Source organism: Solanum pennellii, chromosome 3 (genome assembly GCF_001406875.1).
Source record: "Solanum pennellii chromosome 3, SPENNV200".
NCBI lineage: Eukaryota > Viridiplantae > Streptophyta > Magnoliopsida > Solanales > Solanaceae > Solanum > Solanum pennellii.
The window spans coordinates 68,286,063-68,304,107 of record NC_028639.1 but is presented as its reverse complement, the minus strand read 5'-3'; the positions used below and the strand labels follow the sequence as shown (position 1 = coordinate 68,304,107).

The 18,045-nt window shown below is 30.0% G+C and overlaps 3 protein-coding genes across 4 annotated transcripts; all 3 read right to left on the bottom strand.

The window, feature by feature from the left end:
• Nucleotides 1-1,651: 1,651 nt before the first annotated feature.
• On the bottom strand, nt 1,652-4,711 carry LOC107012836 (calmodulin-binding protein 60 B-like). Of its 2 annotated transcripts, XM_015212779.2 has the most exons (7): nt 4,559-4,711; nt 4,408-4,477; nt 3,755-3,801; nt 3,189-3,628; nt 2,955-3,115; nt 2,209-2,406; nt 1,652-2,121 (listed from the first exon to the last, which is right to left on the bottom strand). In XM_015212779.2, the coding sequence occupies exons 1-7, from the start codon at nt 4,615-4,617 to the stop codon at nt 1,858-1,860; spliced, it is 1,239 nt and encodes a 412-aa protein (XP_015068265.1). In that variant the 5' UTR covers nt 4,618-4,711; the 3' UTR covers nt 1,652-1,857. The 2 variants fall into 2 exon arrangements, with proteins under 2 accessions (XP_015068265.1, XP_015068266.1); XM_015212780.2 differs by lacking the exons at nt 4,408-4,477; nt 4,559-4,711 and adding an exon at nt 4,209-4,379.
• Nucleotides 4,712-8,075: 3,364 nt separating this feature from the next.
• LOC107012837 (calmodulin-binding protein 60 A-like) lies at nt 8,076-10,937 on the bottom strand. The gene is made up of 7 exons (XM_015212781.2): nt 10,801-10,937; nt 10,536-10,605; nt 9,821-9,846; nt 9,316-9,737; nt 9,080-9,240; nt 8,785-8,982; nt 8,076-8,680 (listed from the first exon to the last, which is right to left on the bottom strand). The coding sequence occupies exons 1-7, from the start codon at nt 10,866-10,868 to the stop codon at nt 8,375-8,377; spliced, it is 1,251 nt and encodes a 416-aa protein (XP_015068267.1). The 5' UTR covers nt 10,869-10,937; the 3' UTR covers nt 8,076-8,374.
• Nucleotides 10,938-16,918: 5,981 nt separating this feature from the next.
• Nucleotides 16,919-17,807, bottom strand: LOC107013837 (22.0 kDa class IV heat shock protein-like). Its single transcript, XM_015213715.2, has one exon. The coding sequence runs from the start codon at nt 17,697-17,699 to the stop codon at nt 17,124-17,126; it is 576 nt and encodes a 191-aa protein (XP_015069201.1). The 5' UTR covers nt 17,700-17,807; the 3' UTR covers nt 16,919-17,123.
• Between the last annotated feature and the right edge of the window lie 238 nt (nt 17,808-18,045).

The window sequence follows — 18,045 nt, the reverse complement described above, 5'->3', positions numbered from 1 at the left end:
ATTTATGTACAAAAGAAAAGTGTTGAGACCTACATTCAAATTGTGTTCAACTCTAGGATGAAAATGTCAAATCATCTTGCACATGACATGTTAGTGAAAAATGCAAAATAACAAAAATATAAGATTAGCGTAAATATCTCACTCTCTTTAAGGACATTTCTAAGTTGCAGACTCTTTAAGGACATTTCTAAGTTGCAGACATTGCTGGAGAGGAAGAATTCAATTGCCCATTAGTTTTTTCTGTTTGAAAGACAAATTGAGTGGGTTAATTTTACATATTAGGTCGGATCAAATTATTGGGGCGGAGCGGATTCGAATTTGCTTTATTTAAAATTAAATAGTTCACTTAATCTCAATCTTCTACTTGTCATCTGTTAGTCATAACTCATAAGGATATATTTAGCCAAAAAGTATAACATAAGGGATATATTTAGCCCAAAAATATAATTAAGAGTATATTCAAACTATTTCATATAGCACAGGGATATATTCTGCCCCTTGGCGTTATATTTATTAAACCCTAATTAGATCAGTTCATTCATTTTGTCCGCTCAAAATTAAATGATCTTTTTTTGTCAAATAATTCAGCCCTCAACTGTTACAATCCATGGAGAGATTCTTGACATATCAAGTAAATTGGAATAAATCCGCAACTACGGGTGAAAAAAGAATGATATATCCATTTTTGGGTTGTCAAAGCTTCAATTTCATTTTTGGATGACATTTTAAAATCTAATTATTAAGTGGGTCGTGCTTATGAATAGAGGAAGTAAAAAGTTACAAAAAAAAATGAGGACTTTAACTTTTATGTCTTTTTTACTTTACCTTTATGGCAAGTCTCCTTTTTTTTTTCTTTTAAAACAAACAATAATAATAATAATAATAATATGGACTCTCATCTCACTGTTCTTTTCCCAGAAATATCGTTATTATGCTATTACGAAGGTCAATAATATATGAAAATTTGTCTCATTTAGGAATAATACCTCGTCCCTTTTTATATATACAGACTATATATTGATTAGCAGTCAGTTAGCCACTAATAATTAATTGACTCGAAACTGTAATATGGACTTGTCTAGGCATTAATGATGATGTTAACATGACCTATCTATTGCTCCAAATTGCCTGGTCTTGTGGTCATATATATGTTCAAGTTTCAACCATGGCGGCTAAGGCTTTGTTGGACAAATAAACAATGGGGGAGACAAGTAAATTATATTGATGTCTCTTCATAGAGTAATTTTTGTTTTTAATGACGCTTATAATTTTTCATGTACTTATTTATTATACTATAGTTATTTGTTAAAATGTGCGAATCTATGTTAAAGAGTGACAAAAGTCCCACATCGGTGATTAATGAGATGGGTGGACTCCTTATAAGGCTTGGGCAATCCTCCTCCCTTTGAGCTAGCTTTTGGGGTGTGAGTTAGGCCTAAGACCTAATTTCACATGGTATCAAAGCAGGGCCCGTCTCACTCGATGTTGGGGTGGGCGTGAGGTGGGGTGTTAAAGAGTGACAAAAATCCCACATCGGTGATTAATGAGATGGGTGGACCACATCGGTGATTAATGAGATGGGTGGACTCCTTATAAGACCTAATTTCACAGTCTAAAACAAACATTCATTTGTCTAGATAATACAAAGAAATAGAGACCGTCAAATTTGTGGCTATATATATACTACTGGTATCTCAAAAGAGGAGATGATGTAACAATTAGTTTATCTAAAATGTGTGTATGAATCAATACATGTCATGTGCGTTGGGTAAATAAATTGTCAAAACTAGGCGTAATTCTAAAAAAATATAAAATGACGTAGTTACCCTTATAATTATCACTCATAGAAAGAAACAATTATTCCCAGATGCTTGGGTGATGTTGGTAGTTAAAGTTGTAATCATATGGATCAAATTGATGTTGTAATGCAACAGTACTAAAAGTTGCGCAATTGATTTGGCTTATACTTGTGCTTGGTTGGAGCTGCTGTGGATAATTATTGAAGTCATCTGGTGAAGTGGAAGCTGTGCAAAGCATTTTAAAACTATCATCATCCAATAAAACTTTTGAATTCTGATGCTCATCTTCAAAACCTCTTTTCACCATTTCCATGCCAAAAGTCTAAGTCAAAAAGCAAGTCAAAATATTAGTCTACCTTCTTTTTGGAAATACATATTTCCATCAGATATGAGGGGTAAAATAGGAAACCTTATCAGTAGGGGTGAGCTGTTGGACAGAAAAGAAGTGACCCCCTTCATTGATTAGTCCAATCAATTCTCCCACATCAGTAAATACCACTCGTAGATTTTCCTGACGATACACATATCTTTTCAACTCAAGTTTACTCTTTGCCTGATTTACTGTTTCATCCAGTTTCCTTACCTGTAAACTGCTCCTGCCAAGGATCTTTTACACATAAATGCAAATATGATTCAGTATTAGTTCATAATGTAACAACAAAGAATAGAAAACGCACTTAGATTTTTTTTCTTCTTTAGTATAAATAACCATTGGCTTATTATAAAAATTAAGATAATAAAACAGCTAGCAAGAAGTTTCAGTTCATAACTCTTTAACTACCCACAAGAAAAATATATATATTAACCTACCAGCCAGTAGGTAAAATCATGAAATCAGATCCGATCCGGTCTGGACTATTTCAGTGGTCTCCTGCTCAATACAAGCTATAATTTGAATCGCGCTGGAAAGTGAAAGCCTGGGTGCAGCTGAGAGAGACATAAGTTGCCTCCTTAGTCCTTACTAAGGCAACTATATAATGGTCCACATTAGATATGATGGACAGAATTAGCAACACAGTATATTATCATGAAAAATTTGGATGAACCCTTCATCCAAATTCTTTTAGTAAAGATTATGCTGTAAAAGTAATTATACATACTAGCTCAACGATAGATAGATTTTGAAACGATTTCAATAAAAAATAAAAATCTTACGGTAAGTAGCTTTTCACGGTTCAAAAAGTAGAGAGTTAAAAAATCCTGGACAGTTTTAATGTTTTCGTTGATTAAACAATGATGATAAGGACCGCCTCTGCCAATCGTTGGCAATTTCCAAACTTGATCATCAAGTTTTAGGGGCTTCTTGCTCTTGGGCACTGCAAAATTCGATTTGATATTTTAGAATTTAAAGGAACAAATATGTGATTCATTGGAAAGCGAGATACTTACTGGAACGATAATCCACAACGAAGAATGGTTCAGTAACTGCTTCAATAATATCACAATTATCCACAGCTCTTGCACCTAATCTGAACTCGCGCTTTCTCATCGATACATTAGTATGTTTGAATGATATATGACTGACAGAAACTCTACCGTCTTTCAACTTAACAAGAGGATCTCCTCGAATCAGTGATTTTCCATCCAGCCAATTTGTAACTGGTTTCAGTTGTTCTTTCTCGAAAACAACTATTTCCACCTTACTTGACGCTTCAGGCCCAAATTTAACCATATTTTCAGTACCGCAATCAACTAAATCTAGATTTAAGGTATCGCCCACATCTTCACCTATGGGTACCCCAGTATAAACTGGACCTTTTATCATGTTGTTTGAAAACTTTAATTTTAAATGCCGTAATTCAAAAGGATTGAAGTTTTCCTCCTCTTTCCTGTGCAATTTATACAAGTTCCACTATCATAAATCTATGTATCAAACACAGGCTGGAACAAGATTAATGAACATCGCAACAATGATAATAGAAATGAAATATATATATAAAGGACGCTTATCTTGCCTTGGGCCGGTTGAAATCTCGCCAGGTTTAAGTTCAACTCGTACGACCTGTATAGTTTCACAAAGAAATTCGATTGAGGTTGAAATAAAACACCAAGGCGTTACCCAGAAAAAAGGAAGATTCATTCATTCAATCAAATCAATCGAGAATCTCATAATCTATTAGCTGGTCCAACGGACAGATCGAGTTGGGCTATGCATCCATATTGTCACATAACTTCTCTATCGCGAAGAATTACTGATCAAATCTAGGCAGATCTAATATATTGACAAATGAAAAATCTATGTTGTGTTCTTAAAAAGGAAAAAAATAAATCTAGAAATGAAGAAGAACAAACAGTAAGACAAGAGCTATGGGTAAAAGCAAGTGGACAGGACTCTCCATCTCTAGAATTAAAGATGTCAAAACTATTTTGGCTCGTACACAAAACAAGTTGCAGCAACGACATAATTACTTTGATTTCCTGTGGTATTTGCTTCATATTATGTTCAACATCCTCCGTTCCAGCGAAAGTAATTGTAGTATATGTTAACACATTTGATTAACACGCTACTAAGTCATTTTAACTTTTTCTGCATTACAAATAAATTAAAAACAATATGTGAAAGCAATCACAAGCGATAAAATATAGATTTGATGGTGATGCTACTCACAGCTGGATGAATGCTTAGCCGCCTCATTGACTTGAGTAAACGCTTGATTTGGAGCACAACCATAACAGACCTGATCATCAACAACCCCAAAATAAAGTAAAGTTAATCAGGAATATATACTGAACGCCATACAAAATTAACTAAAAAAAACCTGTGAAATGAGGCTCCTTGAGGTGCTGAATGAGTAGGAGAATTCTTTTTCAGATCCATGAGAAAGTGTTGTTTGTTAATCTAAAATCTAGCGTGTATTTATATATATATACATTATAATTTGGGAAGGATCCACGAAACGCGTAAAACACTTTATGTACACGGAGAAACATCACTGAAAACCAAATGTAATTTACTACTCACTCTCATCTTAAAAATGAATGGTATTTTTTGACAATATTTTAATTTCTATTTTTCATATAAAATTTTTATTTAAATTACAAAATATAAAAATATTTTTATATATTTATTGTAACTTAATTTAGAATTATAATATTAATCCTTTTCTCTTATTTTCTTAAATTTGGTGTCAAGTCAAATTACGCTGGTATATATAATTGAAAGATAGCAAAATTAAATAATAAAGTGACATGCCTTAACATTTATGTGTGCACAGCTTAGATGGATAAGTGAGGTATTCCCACGTGTGAGCGACGTGAGGTCGAATCCCTATCACCTCACTTCTTTTGGTGCTTAATTATTTTTAATGAGTATTTTCAAAACAAAAACTTATCTAGAAAAATTATTGTATTTATTTAGTTATACTTTTTTGAATAAAATATTTTTTTTTCGTCCGATTATTAATTACCATGATTTCTATTTGTGAAATTAGGTCTTACGCCTAACTCAAACCCCAAAAGCTAGCTCAAAGGGAGGAGGATTGCCCAAGCCTTATAAGGAGGCCACTCATCTCATTAACCACCGATGTGGGACTTTTTTCATTCTTTAACACTATTTTTAGAGTTAAATTAAAAAAAACTTTGGTTATTATTTTGAGGTATATGTTTTTTCAACATATTAATATGCAAAAAATTACAATTTATTGTATTTTTCATATAGTTTTAGAATATATATTTTTTTTGTTTAAATATCGAATTAATGATCTAATTTAACTTCAAAAATTAGCAAATTGACTTTTAGAAAACATAACGTGATAAATTATACCGGATAAAAAAAGTAGTAGGGTAGGTGAATTGTGTTTTATATATTAAAATTTTTCTTATTGTAAAGGAAAAATCATATTATTTGCTTCCAATTTGTCCTCTTCCTTTTGTTTATCAAAATTATGATTAATATATTATAGGCGCGCGGAAGTAGTTGACACTGCACTTTCCAAGTTCCAGAATAGTTCGAAAGTCGTTTCTCTCCGTCAGTGAAAAAGTTATTATTTAGACAGTTGTTTTTATTTGTTTATTGTTTTTAAAAAATAATTATTTATTTTTACTTGTTAGTTTTAACATATTAAAAAAATATGTTATAATTTATAAGCCTAAACTTTAGTAATACCGTAGAAGTCTCTAAAATTATCTTTATTTATAGTTGAAGATGGTGAACATTTAAGGGAAGTCGCTTATAAGGGATTAATTAAGGTTGAATTTGGTTCAGTACTCTCTACTTGTCCTTTTCTAGTTACGTTAATTAGTGAAGTAATGAATACATTCAATACCTAGTACAATTACTATTATTTTCAATCACAAAAATATTGTTTCAAGAAATAGAGAATAATAAGTTGCATATAAGGTGTATTTGGTACGAGGGAAAAACATTTTTCGTTTATTTTTACATATTTAGTTGATAAACTATAAAAAACAGTTTATAAAAAAATTAAAATAAAAAAAATAACTTATCGTCATTGAAGTAAAGTATTCAACTACAAAAAGGGTAAGAAATAACTTAACGTTCAGGATCTTATGATATGATAATCGTCGGAGAATCCGGAATATAATGTGTAAGAAAAAAATAAAAAATTTATTACCAGCAGCAAGACTAAAGTAGAGTTTTGATAAATAATAACACCCAAAACATACAATATTTTTTTTTAAAATTAATTAAAAAAAAAAATTATAGCCAAATTGTTTGAAAGTGATGGTAAGCTTACTTAGTTGCGCTACAAGTAATTAAAGATATTAGGGATAATGCCCAAGTACCCCCTCAACCTATGCCCGAAATCTCAGAGACACACTTATACTATACTAAGGTCCTATTACCCCCTGAACTTATTTTATTAATAATTTTTTACCCCTTTTTAGCTTACGTGGCACTATCTTGTGGGCCCAATGATGGTTGACTTTTTTTTTTCGAACTAGTGCCACGTAGGCTAAAAAGGGGTAGAAAATTACATATAAAATAAGTTCAGTGGGGTAATAGGACCTTAGTATAGTATAAGTGTGTCTCTGGGATTTCGGGCATAGGTTGAGGGGGTACTTGGGTATTTTCCCAAGATATTAAACTCTATTTAGTTGTGCAGCACAAAAAAAAAATTAAGAAAAAAAAAAGTTAAATTGTGTAACAACCCAGCATCTTCTTATCATTGAAATGGATAGGGCAGTGAACAAATTCTACATCAATTGGTTATTACTATATACGATTTATATTTAAGGAATAATACTAGAATTGAAATTTTCCAAATATATAATACTTCCTTCGTTGCTTAATAAATGATGCTTTTAGCTTGAACACGTTAAGTTAGATTTAGATTTTTCTATAAGATAGAAGTTTGCTTTTACTAACTTACAACATAGTTTTGACTTTTGAAGTTGGGGTCACGCGCTTTCTGTCGTAATATCTGACTGCCTTCAACATTTAGATGTAAAGCCTTTAATACATTGTGTATTTATATGCTTTGGTGGAGAGTTATGTTTATTATTAGTTATTATAGTACTGATAAATAGAACTAAAGTTCATTATTAATGGCTTTTTATACGGACAGACAATAATTTGTTTATGTGCATGCTGAAACAGATCTAATATGTGATTTATATCTGATCTAAAAATTCTAAAGAATTTTTTTAATCTCAATTTATATGACTCTCTTTCTCGTTTAATTTTTTTAACTTTTTATTTATAGAGGGGGCCTTTGCATGACTTTTAAAAGCCATTTTTTTTTTCTTTTAACTCCTTATCAAGCCAAACATCACATAAATTGCACGGGAGCATCTTTAAAGTAAAAAGAACGTAATTTTCGTAAAAGTTAACATGCTGGACAATGTTTAATATTGGATTTACATGATCGAGTCATGTCATATGCCTATTTTTTTTTTAATTAGAGGACAAATAAGAAAGAGAAAATGGTGACAGTCAATTAGTGACCAGAGTTTTGAATGGACTTTATACTATAATATGTCCATATCTATAACACATCAATGTTGATTTTAACATGACCTATCTATTGCTCCAATTTCCAAATTGCTTGGTCTGTTGGTCATATTCATATATATATTTTCAACCCTGGCGGCTAACGTTTTATTGGATAAATAAACAGTGGGGAAGATAGTAAATTAAATTAATGCCTTTTCATAGAGTAATATTTGTTTTAAAGGAATCTTATAATTTTTGATGAATTTAATTTGGAGGCCAAAACATTTATTTATCATACCATAGTATTTAGGTAAAACGTGCTAGTTTAAAAATAAGCTAAATTACATTTGTCTAGATAATGCAAAGAATTGAGAAAGATGTTTGAGAAATTATCTAATATAAAAAGTAATACAGTTCCCCTTACAATCACAGTTTCCATTTGAGACTTTTGATCTTCAAGTCTACTTATAATTATCATTCACTATAATCCACCACCAAGGACAGACCTAGCTAGTAATTTTTTCATATGTCTATAATTTCTTCGTATGTATACTTGTTCATATTTTGAAACCTTTCATCTTCGTATGTATACTGGTTCATATTTTGAAACTTTTGATGAAAATCATGACTCCACCACGCCTACAATAGTTAACCAATGAAAACGATCCTGATGTAATAATTAGTCCCAGATGATTGAGGGAAGATATTGGTCGATTATGTCGTTGTCATCTGGATGAAATTGATGTGGTAATGCACCATTGAGTTGGCTTATATTGTCATAATTATTCACTTTCAAACTTGTGTTTGGCATGTAATTAGCAACATTATTATTATTAGGCACTGGTTGCCGCTGCTGTGTGTCAATTACATAATTATAAGCCTCCTCAGAAGTGAATCCATTATAAAAACTATCATCATCCAATAAAACCTTGAAATTCTGTCGGCCATTTTGAAATGCGTTTTTAACCATTTGCGTTGCAAAAGCCTATCACCAAATGAAGTCAGAAAATAAGTATTCGTGAAAACAGATTCTCATTGAAATAGTGAAAAAAATATTTTAAAAAATGAGAAAAAGGGTAAAATTGGAACCTTTAGTTCTTGAACGAGCTGTTGGAAAGAGAAAGAATGACCCTCTTTACAAAACTGTACTCCAATCAATTCCCCCACATCAGTAAATACCACTCGTAGATTTTCCTGACGATACACATATCTTTTCAACTCAAGTTTACTCTTTGCCTGATTTACTGCTGCATCCAATTTCTTCACGTTCATATGCCTGCCAAGGATCTTAATACATACAAATGTTTCAGATATTTAAAAAGAAAAAATTAATATATTCTATATTGTCACTTTAAACATACATATTTAACGACAATTGTCTTACACTGAGTAGGTTTTCACGGTTCAAAAAGTAGTGAGTTAAGAAGTCCTGGACTGTTTCAATGTTTTCCTTCATCAAACGTTTATGGAAAGGACCGTCTTTGCGAATCGTTTGCAGTTTCCAAACTTGATCATCAAGTATTAGGGGCTTCAGGCTCTTTCCCACTGCAGATTAATTAAATTAGTGAAATCAAATCAGAAATGACATAGTACACAATTTAAATGAATTAAGTAACGTACTGGAACGACGATCTTTGACGAAGAATGGTTTAGTGACTGCGTCCACGATTCTGTTAAAGGGATACACAACTCTTGCACACAGTCTCAATTCACGTTTTTTCAAAGAATTTCTAGTATGTTTGAATGAAATATGACTTACAGAAACACTCCCATTTTTCAAGCTAACTTGAGGATTTCCACGAATCAGCGATTTTTCGCCACCAATATACCTAGTAAAATCTTTCTCAAGGACAAGTATTTCCACTTCTGCTGATGCTTCTGCCCCACAATTCATAATATTTTGATTACTGCAGTCAATTAAATGTAGATCTAAGGGGTTTCCCTCTTGATCTCCTATGGGGAGCCCAGTATATATTGGACCACATACGTTGTTCGAAAACTGTAATTTTAAATTCTCTGGATTCAATTTTTCCTGCAGTTTTCTGAAATAACATATAAAGGTCTCAAAACAATATAGTAATAACTATGAATTAAATTAAAAATGAATAGAGAAGCTTATCATTGCCTTGGGATGGTTGAAATCTCTACAGCCTGTATTTGAACAAGCAAATTAATTAAATGAACATCGTACAAGACCTTTTATTCTTTTATATATACAATAGATTAAAATGCTAAATTAATTAAATCCTTAATTATATCAAATTTAAAAAGAGATAAGAGTGTCAAATGATATTCTAGGGCACAAATTAAAGTCGTCAAATATTTCTGCATTAAAGTAGTCATTACTATATTGACAGAAAGAGAGAATGAATGCAGAACCAACAACTAACAAGTTGCATAAAGGGGACACATAAAACGGTACTCCAACATCTTTATTTTGGCTTTGTCCATTATTTATTGGTAGAGACATAGATCTAGAAACTAATCTAGACATTAACATAAAAAAATAATAATCTCAACACATATCAATACTATAAACTCTACAAACACAAAATCTGGATATAATTTGTTCATAGACCGAGTAGAACAAAACCAATCAATCCATTATGATAGAATCACGTGTTGTGAAGACTTTTGCTCGACACCAAAAAAAAAATTTGTTACGATTTTTGAAAATAAATAAATTTCGAACCTAACTTACTCTCACGTACTAGATGGATCGCGTAAACCGTCTTTGTTCTACTGTTCTACTTAGGTGGAGTCCACCAGTAGTACCTTTTAGCACATGTTTCTTTAATAAAAAAAACAAAAGCATTTAAATTAATGAGTTTGGTGCTCACAGCTGGATTGACGCAAAGCCGCTTCATTAACTTCCGTAAACGCACGATCGGCAGCACAGCATTAAAAAACCTGATCAAAGCCCAAGATAAAATAGAGTATTAACAAGGCATTTGACGGTAATATAGATTTCAAATATTTTTTCGCTTAATTTGAAATTTAATTATCAAGTAAAAATTGTGTTCGATTATATCTTTTACAAAAGATAGAGTTTTAGATTTGTGAAATTTATAGTATAAAACCAAGTAAAAGAGAGAGGTGACAAACTTTCTTAGTTTGCGACATGAAGATGAGACAGGAACAGAATTATTAGCAGAATGTTCTCCCAGATCCATATATGCCTATTTAATTTACTTTAGGAAAAATATATAAAATAGACTCTTATATGTACTGTAACTTTTTAGTTTTTTTCACTAATTAAACTGAGAGGTATCATTCTATTTATAAGAAAATTTCTTCAGTTTAAAAGTGAATTTCAACTACTCCTACGTAGCTGCTAGGAATTTTCCACTGAATCTTCCTTTAGAAGGTATTACAAATTGAATTTTGCGTTGAGAAATTAATTAAAAGAATTTTGTAAACAGTTCAGTCTTCTTTTCGGTTATCCTGTAAAAAGGTCCTGTGAACTAATAAAATCAATGAAACTGGAGAGCCGATATAGAGTAGTGACAGCGTTAGAAATTTTAATAAAAAAAATATCAAAAAGAAATACATGTAAGAGAAAAGAGAAGTCAACGTATAATATATATATATGTAAAACTAAAATTTAAATTGAACTTAAAAAGTATATAATTTTTCGACGAAGAAGTGTCAGCTTTGAAGTAGCTCCACCACTTTCCATAAGCATGTTTCCCCAAAATTACAAAGAAACGTCTGTGAAGCCCCGATGCAATTTACATAAGAGATATTTACATATCTTTCACTCTCCGTGTCATTTGAGAAAAATACTCTCTTACTGTAGCAAACTAATTATTGGAGCCATAAATATCGATATAGTGTGAGAAAAAACAGAAGATGTGCGTTATATTATAGTTTGGAGGAAAAATCATAGAGAGAAAAAGTTATTTTCTCCGTTCTTATTTATAGGTTATCGTCTTAGTTTTCATGTCTCTTAGTAAAATTAAATAAGTTTACTATTCTATCCTTATTTAGTATTTTCTTAAAGTTAAATTTTTAATAAATGAATATATATTAATTTATTTTGATTAATAAATTGATTAATGAACATGTATTAATTATTTAAACTATATTGGTCAAATTGTTACTTTCAAGATTAATAATTTTAAAGTGTAAAAGAGAAAGGATAATACTTATTTAAGTGTTGACTTTGTGAAATGACTAGTATTAAGGAACAACTATTTTTAGTAAGAACGACATATAAATAAGAAAAGAGAGAGCATTTTCTTTTAAGCTCGTAGTGATTTTTGAAGCAAACTTTACTAGGGTCCATCAAGTGCGATTCTCTCTGTCTCAATTTAATGTGTAATGTTATTTAACTTGATAGAAAATTTAAGAAAAAAAGTCAATTTTTAAATATGTAACCTCAAGTAAGTCATAAATATTTATAAAACCATAAAACATATATCATAAATAGTAAAATAGACATTTTCAAAATTGAATTGTTACTATATACAAAAATATGTGTGTGTTTTTCAAAATAGTTAAAAAAAAATAAAAGTATAATATAGATTAGAATAGATAGAAGAGAGTGATACTAATTGTACCTCTTTCTGATTAGGATTTTTCCTCCTTATTTAGAAAGTTTTAAAATCCTGTAGTACGTGTAGGATGTATTAATTAATTCATGGATTAATTATACATAGGCTTACATTTCTATCAAACACAGTACTAAATTATACCACATCTAATACATGGATTATTTTTTTAAATACAACCTACCAAACGCCCCTTAAGTTTTTCTGCAGTAAAATCCTTTGGTACGTGTCCTTACTACTCTTTTGTTCTAGCTGATTATTGTGTGGTTGGCCGTTATTATTGTTATTTCATACCGTGAGTGAATATTACGTTATACGTACTATATTTTATATCTGGAGAGGGCATAGTACTTAGGAAAATTTTAATACTATAATTAGATTGGAGTGTTATATTCTAACAATTAAATGCAAGTTAAATTGAGCATACAACACATTGAGGTGGTGGAGTATCTTATAAGAAATTTAAGGTTTTGATGTATATAACATGAGAAAATTGATCGTACACAACCTTAATAGAAAATTGAAGACAAATAACTATACATATTAAGCGAAAAAGGTAAGGTATATGTTTGTATTTAAAAAGATGAATTATTTATTAGACATATATCATTATTAAGTATATTATTCTTACTTTTACTTTTAAGAATTATCATATACCATATATTATTGAAGATACCATTAGATTCTCATATTTCTTAAAATTAGTTATATGCACAATTAAATCATTCACAATTCAAGCTTTTATGTTAATCAGTTTTACATTTCTCTCACTATTTTCTTTCTTTCTTTCTTCTCTCCGCCATGAATTCCACTACTACACTTTAAAAATTGAAATCTGAAACAAAAATATAACAATTTGAGGTTTGTGTTTATTTATCATTTTTAAAATCATGTATCTTAGATTTCAAGTCTTCTAGATTTTAAATTTTAAAATGAAACTCCATTGATTTAGAATTACCATTGCATTTTTTTAAATTTCATCCGCTTAAATTTGGAAATTCAAAAATGCAACAACTTTGACGAACAAAAGAGAATGATAGTATATACTTTGTTGAAAATGGAAAGAGAGTTTATGCAGTAATTGTGATAAACTTAAATGAGGAAGAAGATAAGAAAGGACTTTTTGGATCGTATTGAAATTATTGATGTATCTGACACATTATTGAGTTAAAATTATATGTATCTATTTTTTATATCATTGTATTAATTAAGTGTATATCTATTTGAATTAATTCCTGTATGTATTGGAGATTTACGCATGTATTTGACACATTATTAACTTATTGACACATTATTGAATTATGATTACATGTATCTAATTTTTAATCAGTGTATCTTATTAAGTGTAAATGTATCTAACAAAATATACGCGTGTAACTAAATAATAGTTCGTCAATCCAAATAAAAAGTTTGAACTTTGTTGAATCGCCAAAAAAGAAAAGAAGAATTTTGTTTGTTTTGATTTTTTTAGGAGTTGTGATATACCATATCCTTTAAAGTTGTTGCAAACATATTTTCTCTTTAATTAATGACTTCCACTCATATTTCTTAATTAAGCACACTTTTTAATTAATGATTTTCAATTATATCTTTAATTAGACACATTAATTGGTACGAGATATGTATTTGAAAAAGACCATACATGTATACGAGATCCAAAATATGGTGAGGAGTGTAATATTACAAACTACTGTGATATCCAAGTAATTAGATACTAAGGGCATCTCCAACGCAAGCACTAAATTTTACACTAAATTTGATGTCAACACTATTTTAGTGTAAATTAACTCCAACCCAATGTATCAAATTTTACACAAAAAAGGAATATTTTTCTCTCTCCTTATTATTATTATTATTATTATTATTATTATTATTATTATTATTATTATTATTATTATTATTATTATTATTATTATTATTATTATTTATTTATTTATTTATTTCATTTATATTATCTTATTTCACAAAACAAATTCTTTTTCAAATATTTATATGTTTGCATTTTCAATTTTTGAGAAGGTTAATTGCAATTATATCCAATTATAATTTTTAATGAAATTAACATAAATTTAATGTTTTAAAAACTTATACATAGAAAAATTAATTTATAAAAATAATAATTTTATATTTAAAATTAATATTATAAAAATCTTACATAAAAATAATTAAATATACTTGAGATTTAATTAAAATATATCATTTATACAATATTTAATTAAAATTTTTATATAGTGAATAATTTTAAAATATTCAATAAAGTGAATTGATGAGATTAATAATGTTACATCAAATTTAGTGTAACACTATTCATGTATCAAAATAGTGTAAAATTTAATATTATATATGAGCTCCAAAACATTAAATTTTACACGAAATAACATTTGGTATTGTGTTGGAGATTGTCTAAAATAGTGAAATTTATGAAAATTAACCCAATAAAAATGACAAAAGGACTAATGAAAGTTGGGCCAATGCCAATCCATCACAAACCTAATACCAACAAGGGAAATTATATGGTTAAGCAAATTTATTTTACTTAATTACTCATCATAACTATAATTTGTTATAATTATCACTCACGACTAATATTATACATTAATTATGTGGTTTTTTGACATCGAGTTTGTATAATAATTCACATTTGTATATGTAGTTCGCCAGAATATACAAATACATATGTATAATATACAATTATTTAATCAATATACATATACAATTCACCTCTCTCTCAATCGCGTCTCTCTCCTCTCTCCCAATATCGCTTGCTTTTTAGACAAATGTATATGTATAGTGTACAATTATCTAACCGATATACATATACAATTCACTCTCTCCCACTCTCTGGCTCGCCTCTCTCCTCTCTCCCAATCTCGCTCGCCTCTCTCCTCTTTCTCCCAATCTCGCTCGCTATATATACAAATATATCTGTATAATATATAATTATCTAACCAATATGCATATACATTTCACCTCTCTCCCACTTTTTGCCCTCTCTCTCGCCTCTCTCCTCTTTCTCCCAATCTCGCTCGCTATATATACAAATATATATGTATAATATATAATTATCTAACCAATATGCATATACATTTCACCTCTCTCCCACTTTTTGCCCTCTCTCTCGCCTCTCTTCTCTCTCTCCCAGTCTCGCTCGCCTTTTTCCTCCCTATAACATGTAGCTACGAATTGGAATTATCAAACTATAACTATGAATAGCAATTAGGCTATTTTTTAGTGGCTATATGTGAAAGTTTCCCTGCGACCAATTCAAATCTTCAATTCAAGCCCAAAAAATGTCTAGGAAATCGAAGGTATTATCTTCATATTGGGCCTTTGACCCTTGTCCTATAGGTGGAAAAAGATGTTCTTATTTATTTGCTTATTTTTTCATTTTAAAGATAAAAACTTATGAACCCCTATATTATTTAAATATTACACATATTATCCATACTAAATATGGGAAATCAAGTTATTCTGACTAATCAAGTGTAGCATGAAAGATGAAAATAAATATAGGGAGGGGAAGGAGTTCCTCTTACTAAATTAGTTCCACTGATTAAGCCTGTTTTGTTTAAATAGCATTATATATATGGCTAAATTACAGAAATCACATACTTTTAAGGTAAAATTACAATTTATTCCTTGAAAATTATAATTACAAAAATTTCTCAAAACGGATACAAAAATATAAGCGTTGATACATTAATTTTATGCGCGAGATACATTTATTTAATGCACGAGATACATTAGTCTGATGCGCGAGATACACTAATCTAATGCGCGAAGTACATACATTTTATATATGATACACTAATTTGATGTGCGAGATACATTAATTTGATATGCGAGATACACTAATATGATGCGTAAGATACACTATTCTGATGCGTGAGGTACATTTTATACATGATAAGCTAATCTGATGCGCGAAATACATTAATGTGAAGCGCGAAAACGAGGAATTTTAGAATTTTGTAAAACGTATATGGGATAATGATAATAAGTAAATTAAAAGATGAAATTTTCATAATTAATCTTATATTATATATGTGTCATCCCAAGAAAAAGAAAACTTCCCTTAAAACCTTCTTTTTATATAGATAGGGCCGATATGATGATTGATATGATCTTCTGGGCTAAATTGTAGTGTCTGTTCCACCAGTTGACATATAAGAGAGGCCCATATGAGATATCTGCCAAACAAATATTGGTAATTTGTATTTTTTAACCAATGAAGAAGACGATTTCAAATTCCTTAGAGCCCTACTTGGTGGAAGGAAATGCTCCCACAAAAAAATTTCTCATACCCAAAATTTAAACAATAAGACCATATCATTATCATTTGCATCGAACACATTGTTTTTTATTTAAAAATAATTTTATCCACTGTATCATTCACTGAACTACATCTTTTTTTAAAGATCTTTTCCGATCTTAGTAAGACATGTAAAACAATCTCTGTCTAGAGATTTTACTATTTATTTCTTCATACCGGATGTTACTATGAATATAAATTTGTGTAGTTGCATTATTTTTATTGTTAGTAAATTGGATTTATATTCTAATAGTAAAGAGAAATGAATTTCATTGGCATACAACATTTAGAAAGTAATTAAGTAGATATTAACAAATAGCCTTAATAAGGTCGCAGCTAATTCACTTAATGCTGTTCGTAATAAATTTTGGACTTTATTTGCAGATTACACAGAAGAAGTCCCTACTCTTTATTCTTAAATAATTTTCATCACAAGGAGATTCATAATACTAATAACCAAAAATCATAAGCTTAGTTACATATTCAACAACTTTATTACACACACAAAAAAAAAAAGAAAAAAAAAAGACAATGAACAAACAAAACTAGAAAATTGTTAAATTTTACATCTCAGCTTTATTAGCTTTAATATCCTCACCACCAACAGCTTTTCTTTCTTCTGCAATACTAATCACCTTACTCTGTTTCTTCTTCTCTTCAGCCAATTTTGGTACAGTAATTTTCAGAACCCCATTTTCCAAATTTGCCTTAATGTGTTCCAAATCAGCATTTCCAGGTAATCTAAACTGTCTCCAGAATTTCCCACAAGTTCTTTCAGCTCTGTGCCATTTCTCCCCTTCAATTTCTTGCTCTGTTTTCCTTTCTCCACTGACTCTCAACACTCTGTTTTCTTCCACCTCAATTTTAATGTCTTCCTTCTTCATCCCTGGAATGTCAAGTGTAATTACATGCTCTGTTGCTGTTTCCTTCCAATCTGATCGAGTTAAAGCGATTGATTCAACCCCTTTTGGGATAGTCAATGGGGTTTGTTCAAGAATTCTGAAAGGATCTTCGGGAGGAAATGCTATGTCCCAAAAGGGGCGTGTGTATGGCATTAATGCCTTAATTTGGGATGGAAATAAGACGAAAACCATTGCTAAAACAAGAAACTTCATAAAGCTAACTCTTGTTTTCGCCATTTTTTGTTTGCTTCTATCAGTAATAAACTGCTTTGTGTTTTCTTTGTGGAAATTTTCTTGGCTGTATTTTTATTTTTATTTTTTGTGTGGGGTTGATGATAACAGAGCGAAAGTTTATATAGAAAAGAAGCTGACATGTTCTTTAGAAGTCTACAAGTTTCTGGAGAAAGTTTGCTGAGACTCGAATATTCATTTCTCCTCTTGAATGTTCCACGGATTGTGTAAGTATCAATCTGTATATGAAAAAAAAAATTCAATTATAACTAATAAGATTTATCAAATAATTAATTTTTAAAAGACATTGTTTTAGTTTTGAATGTGTTAAAATTACTGCAATATTAATGAT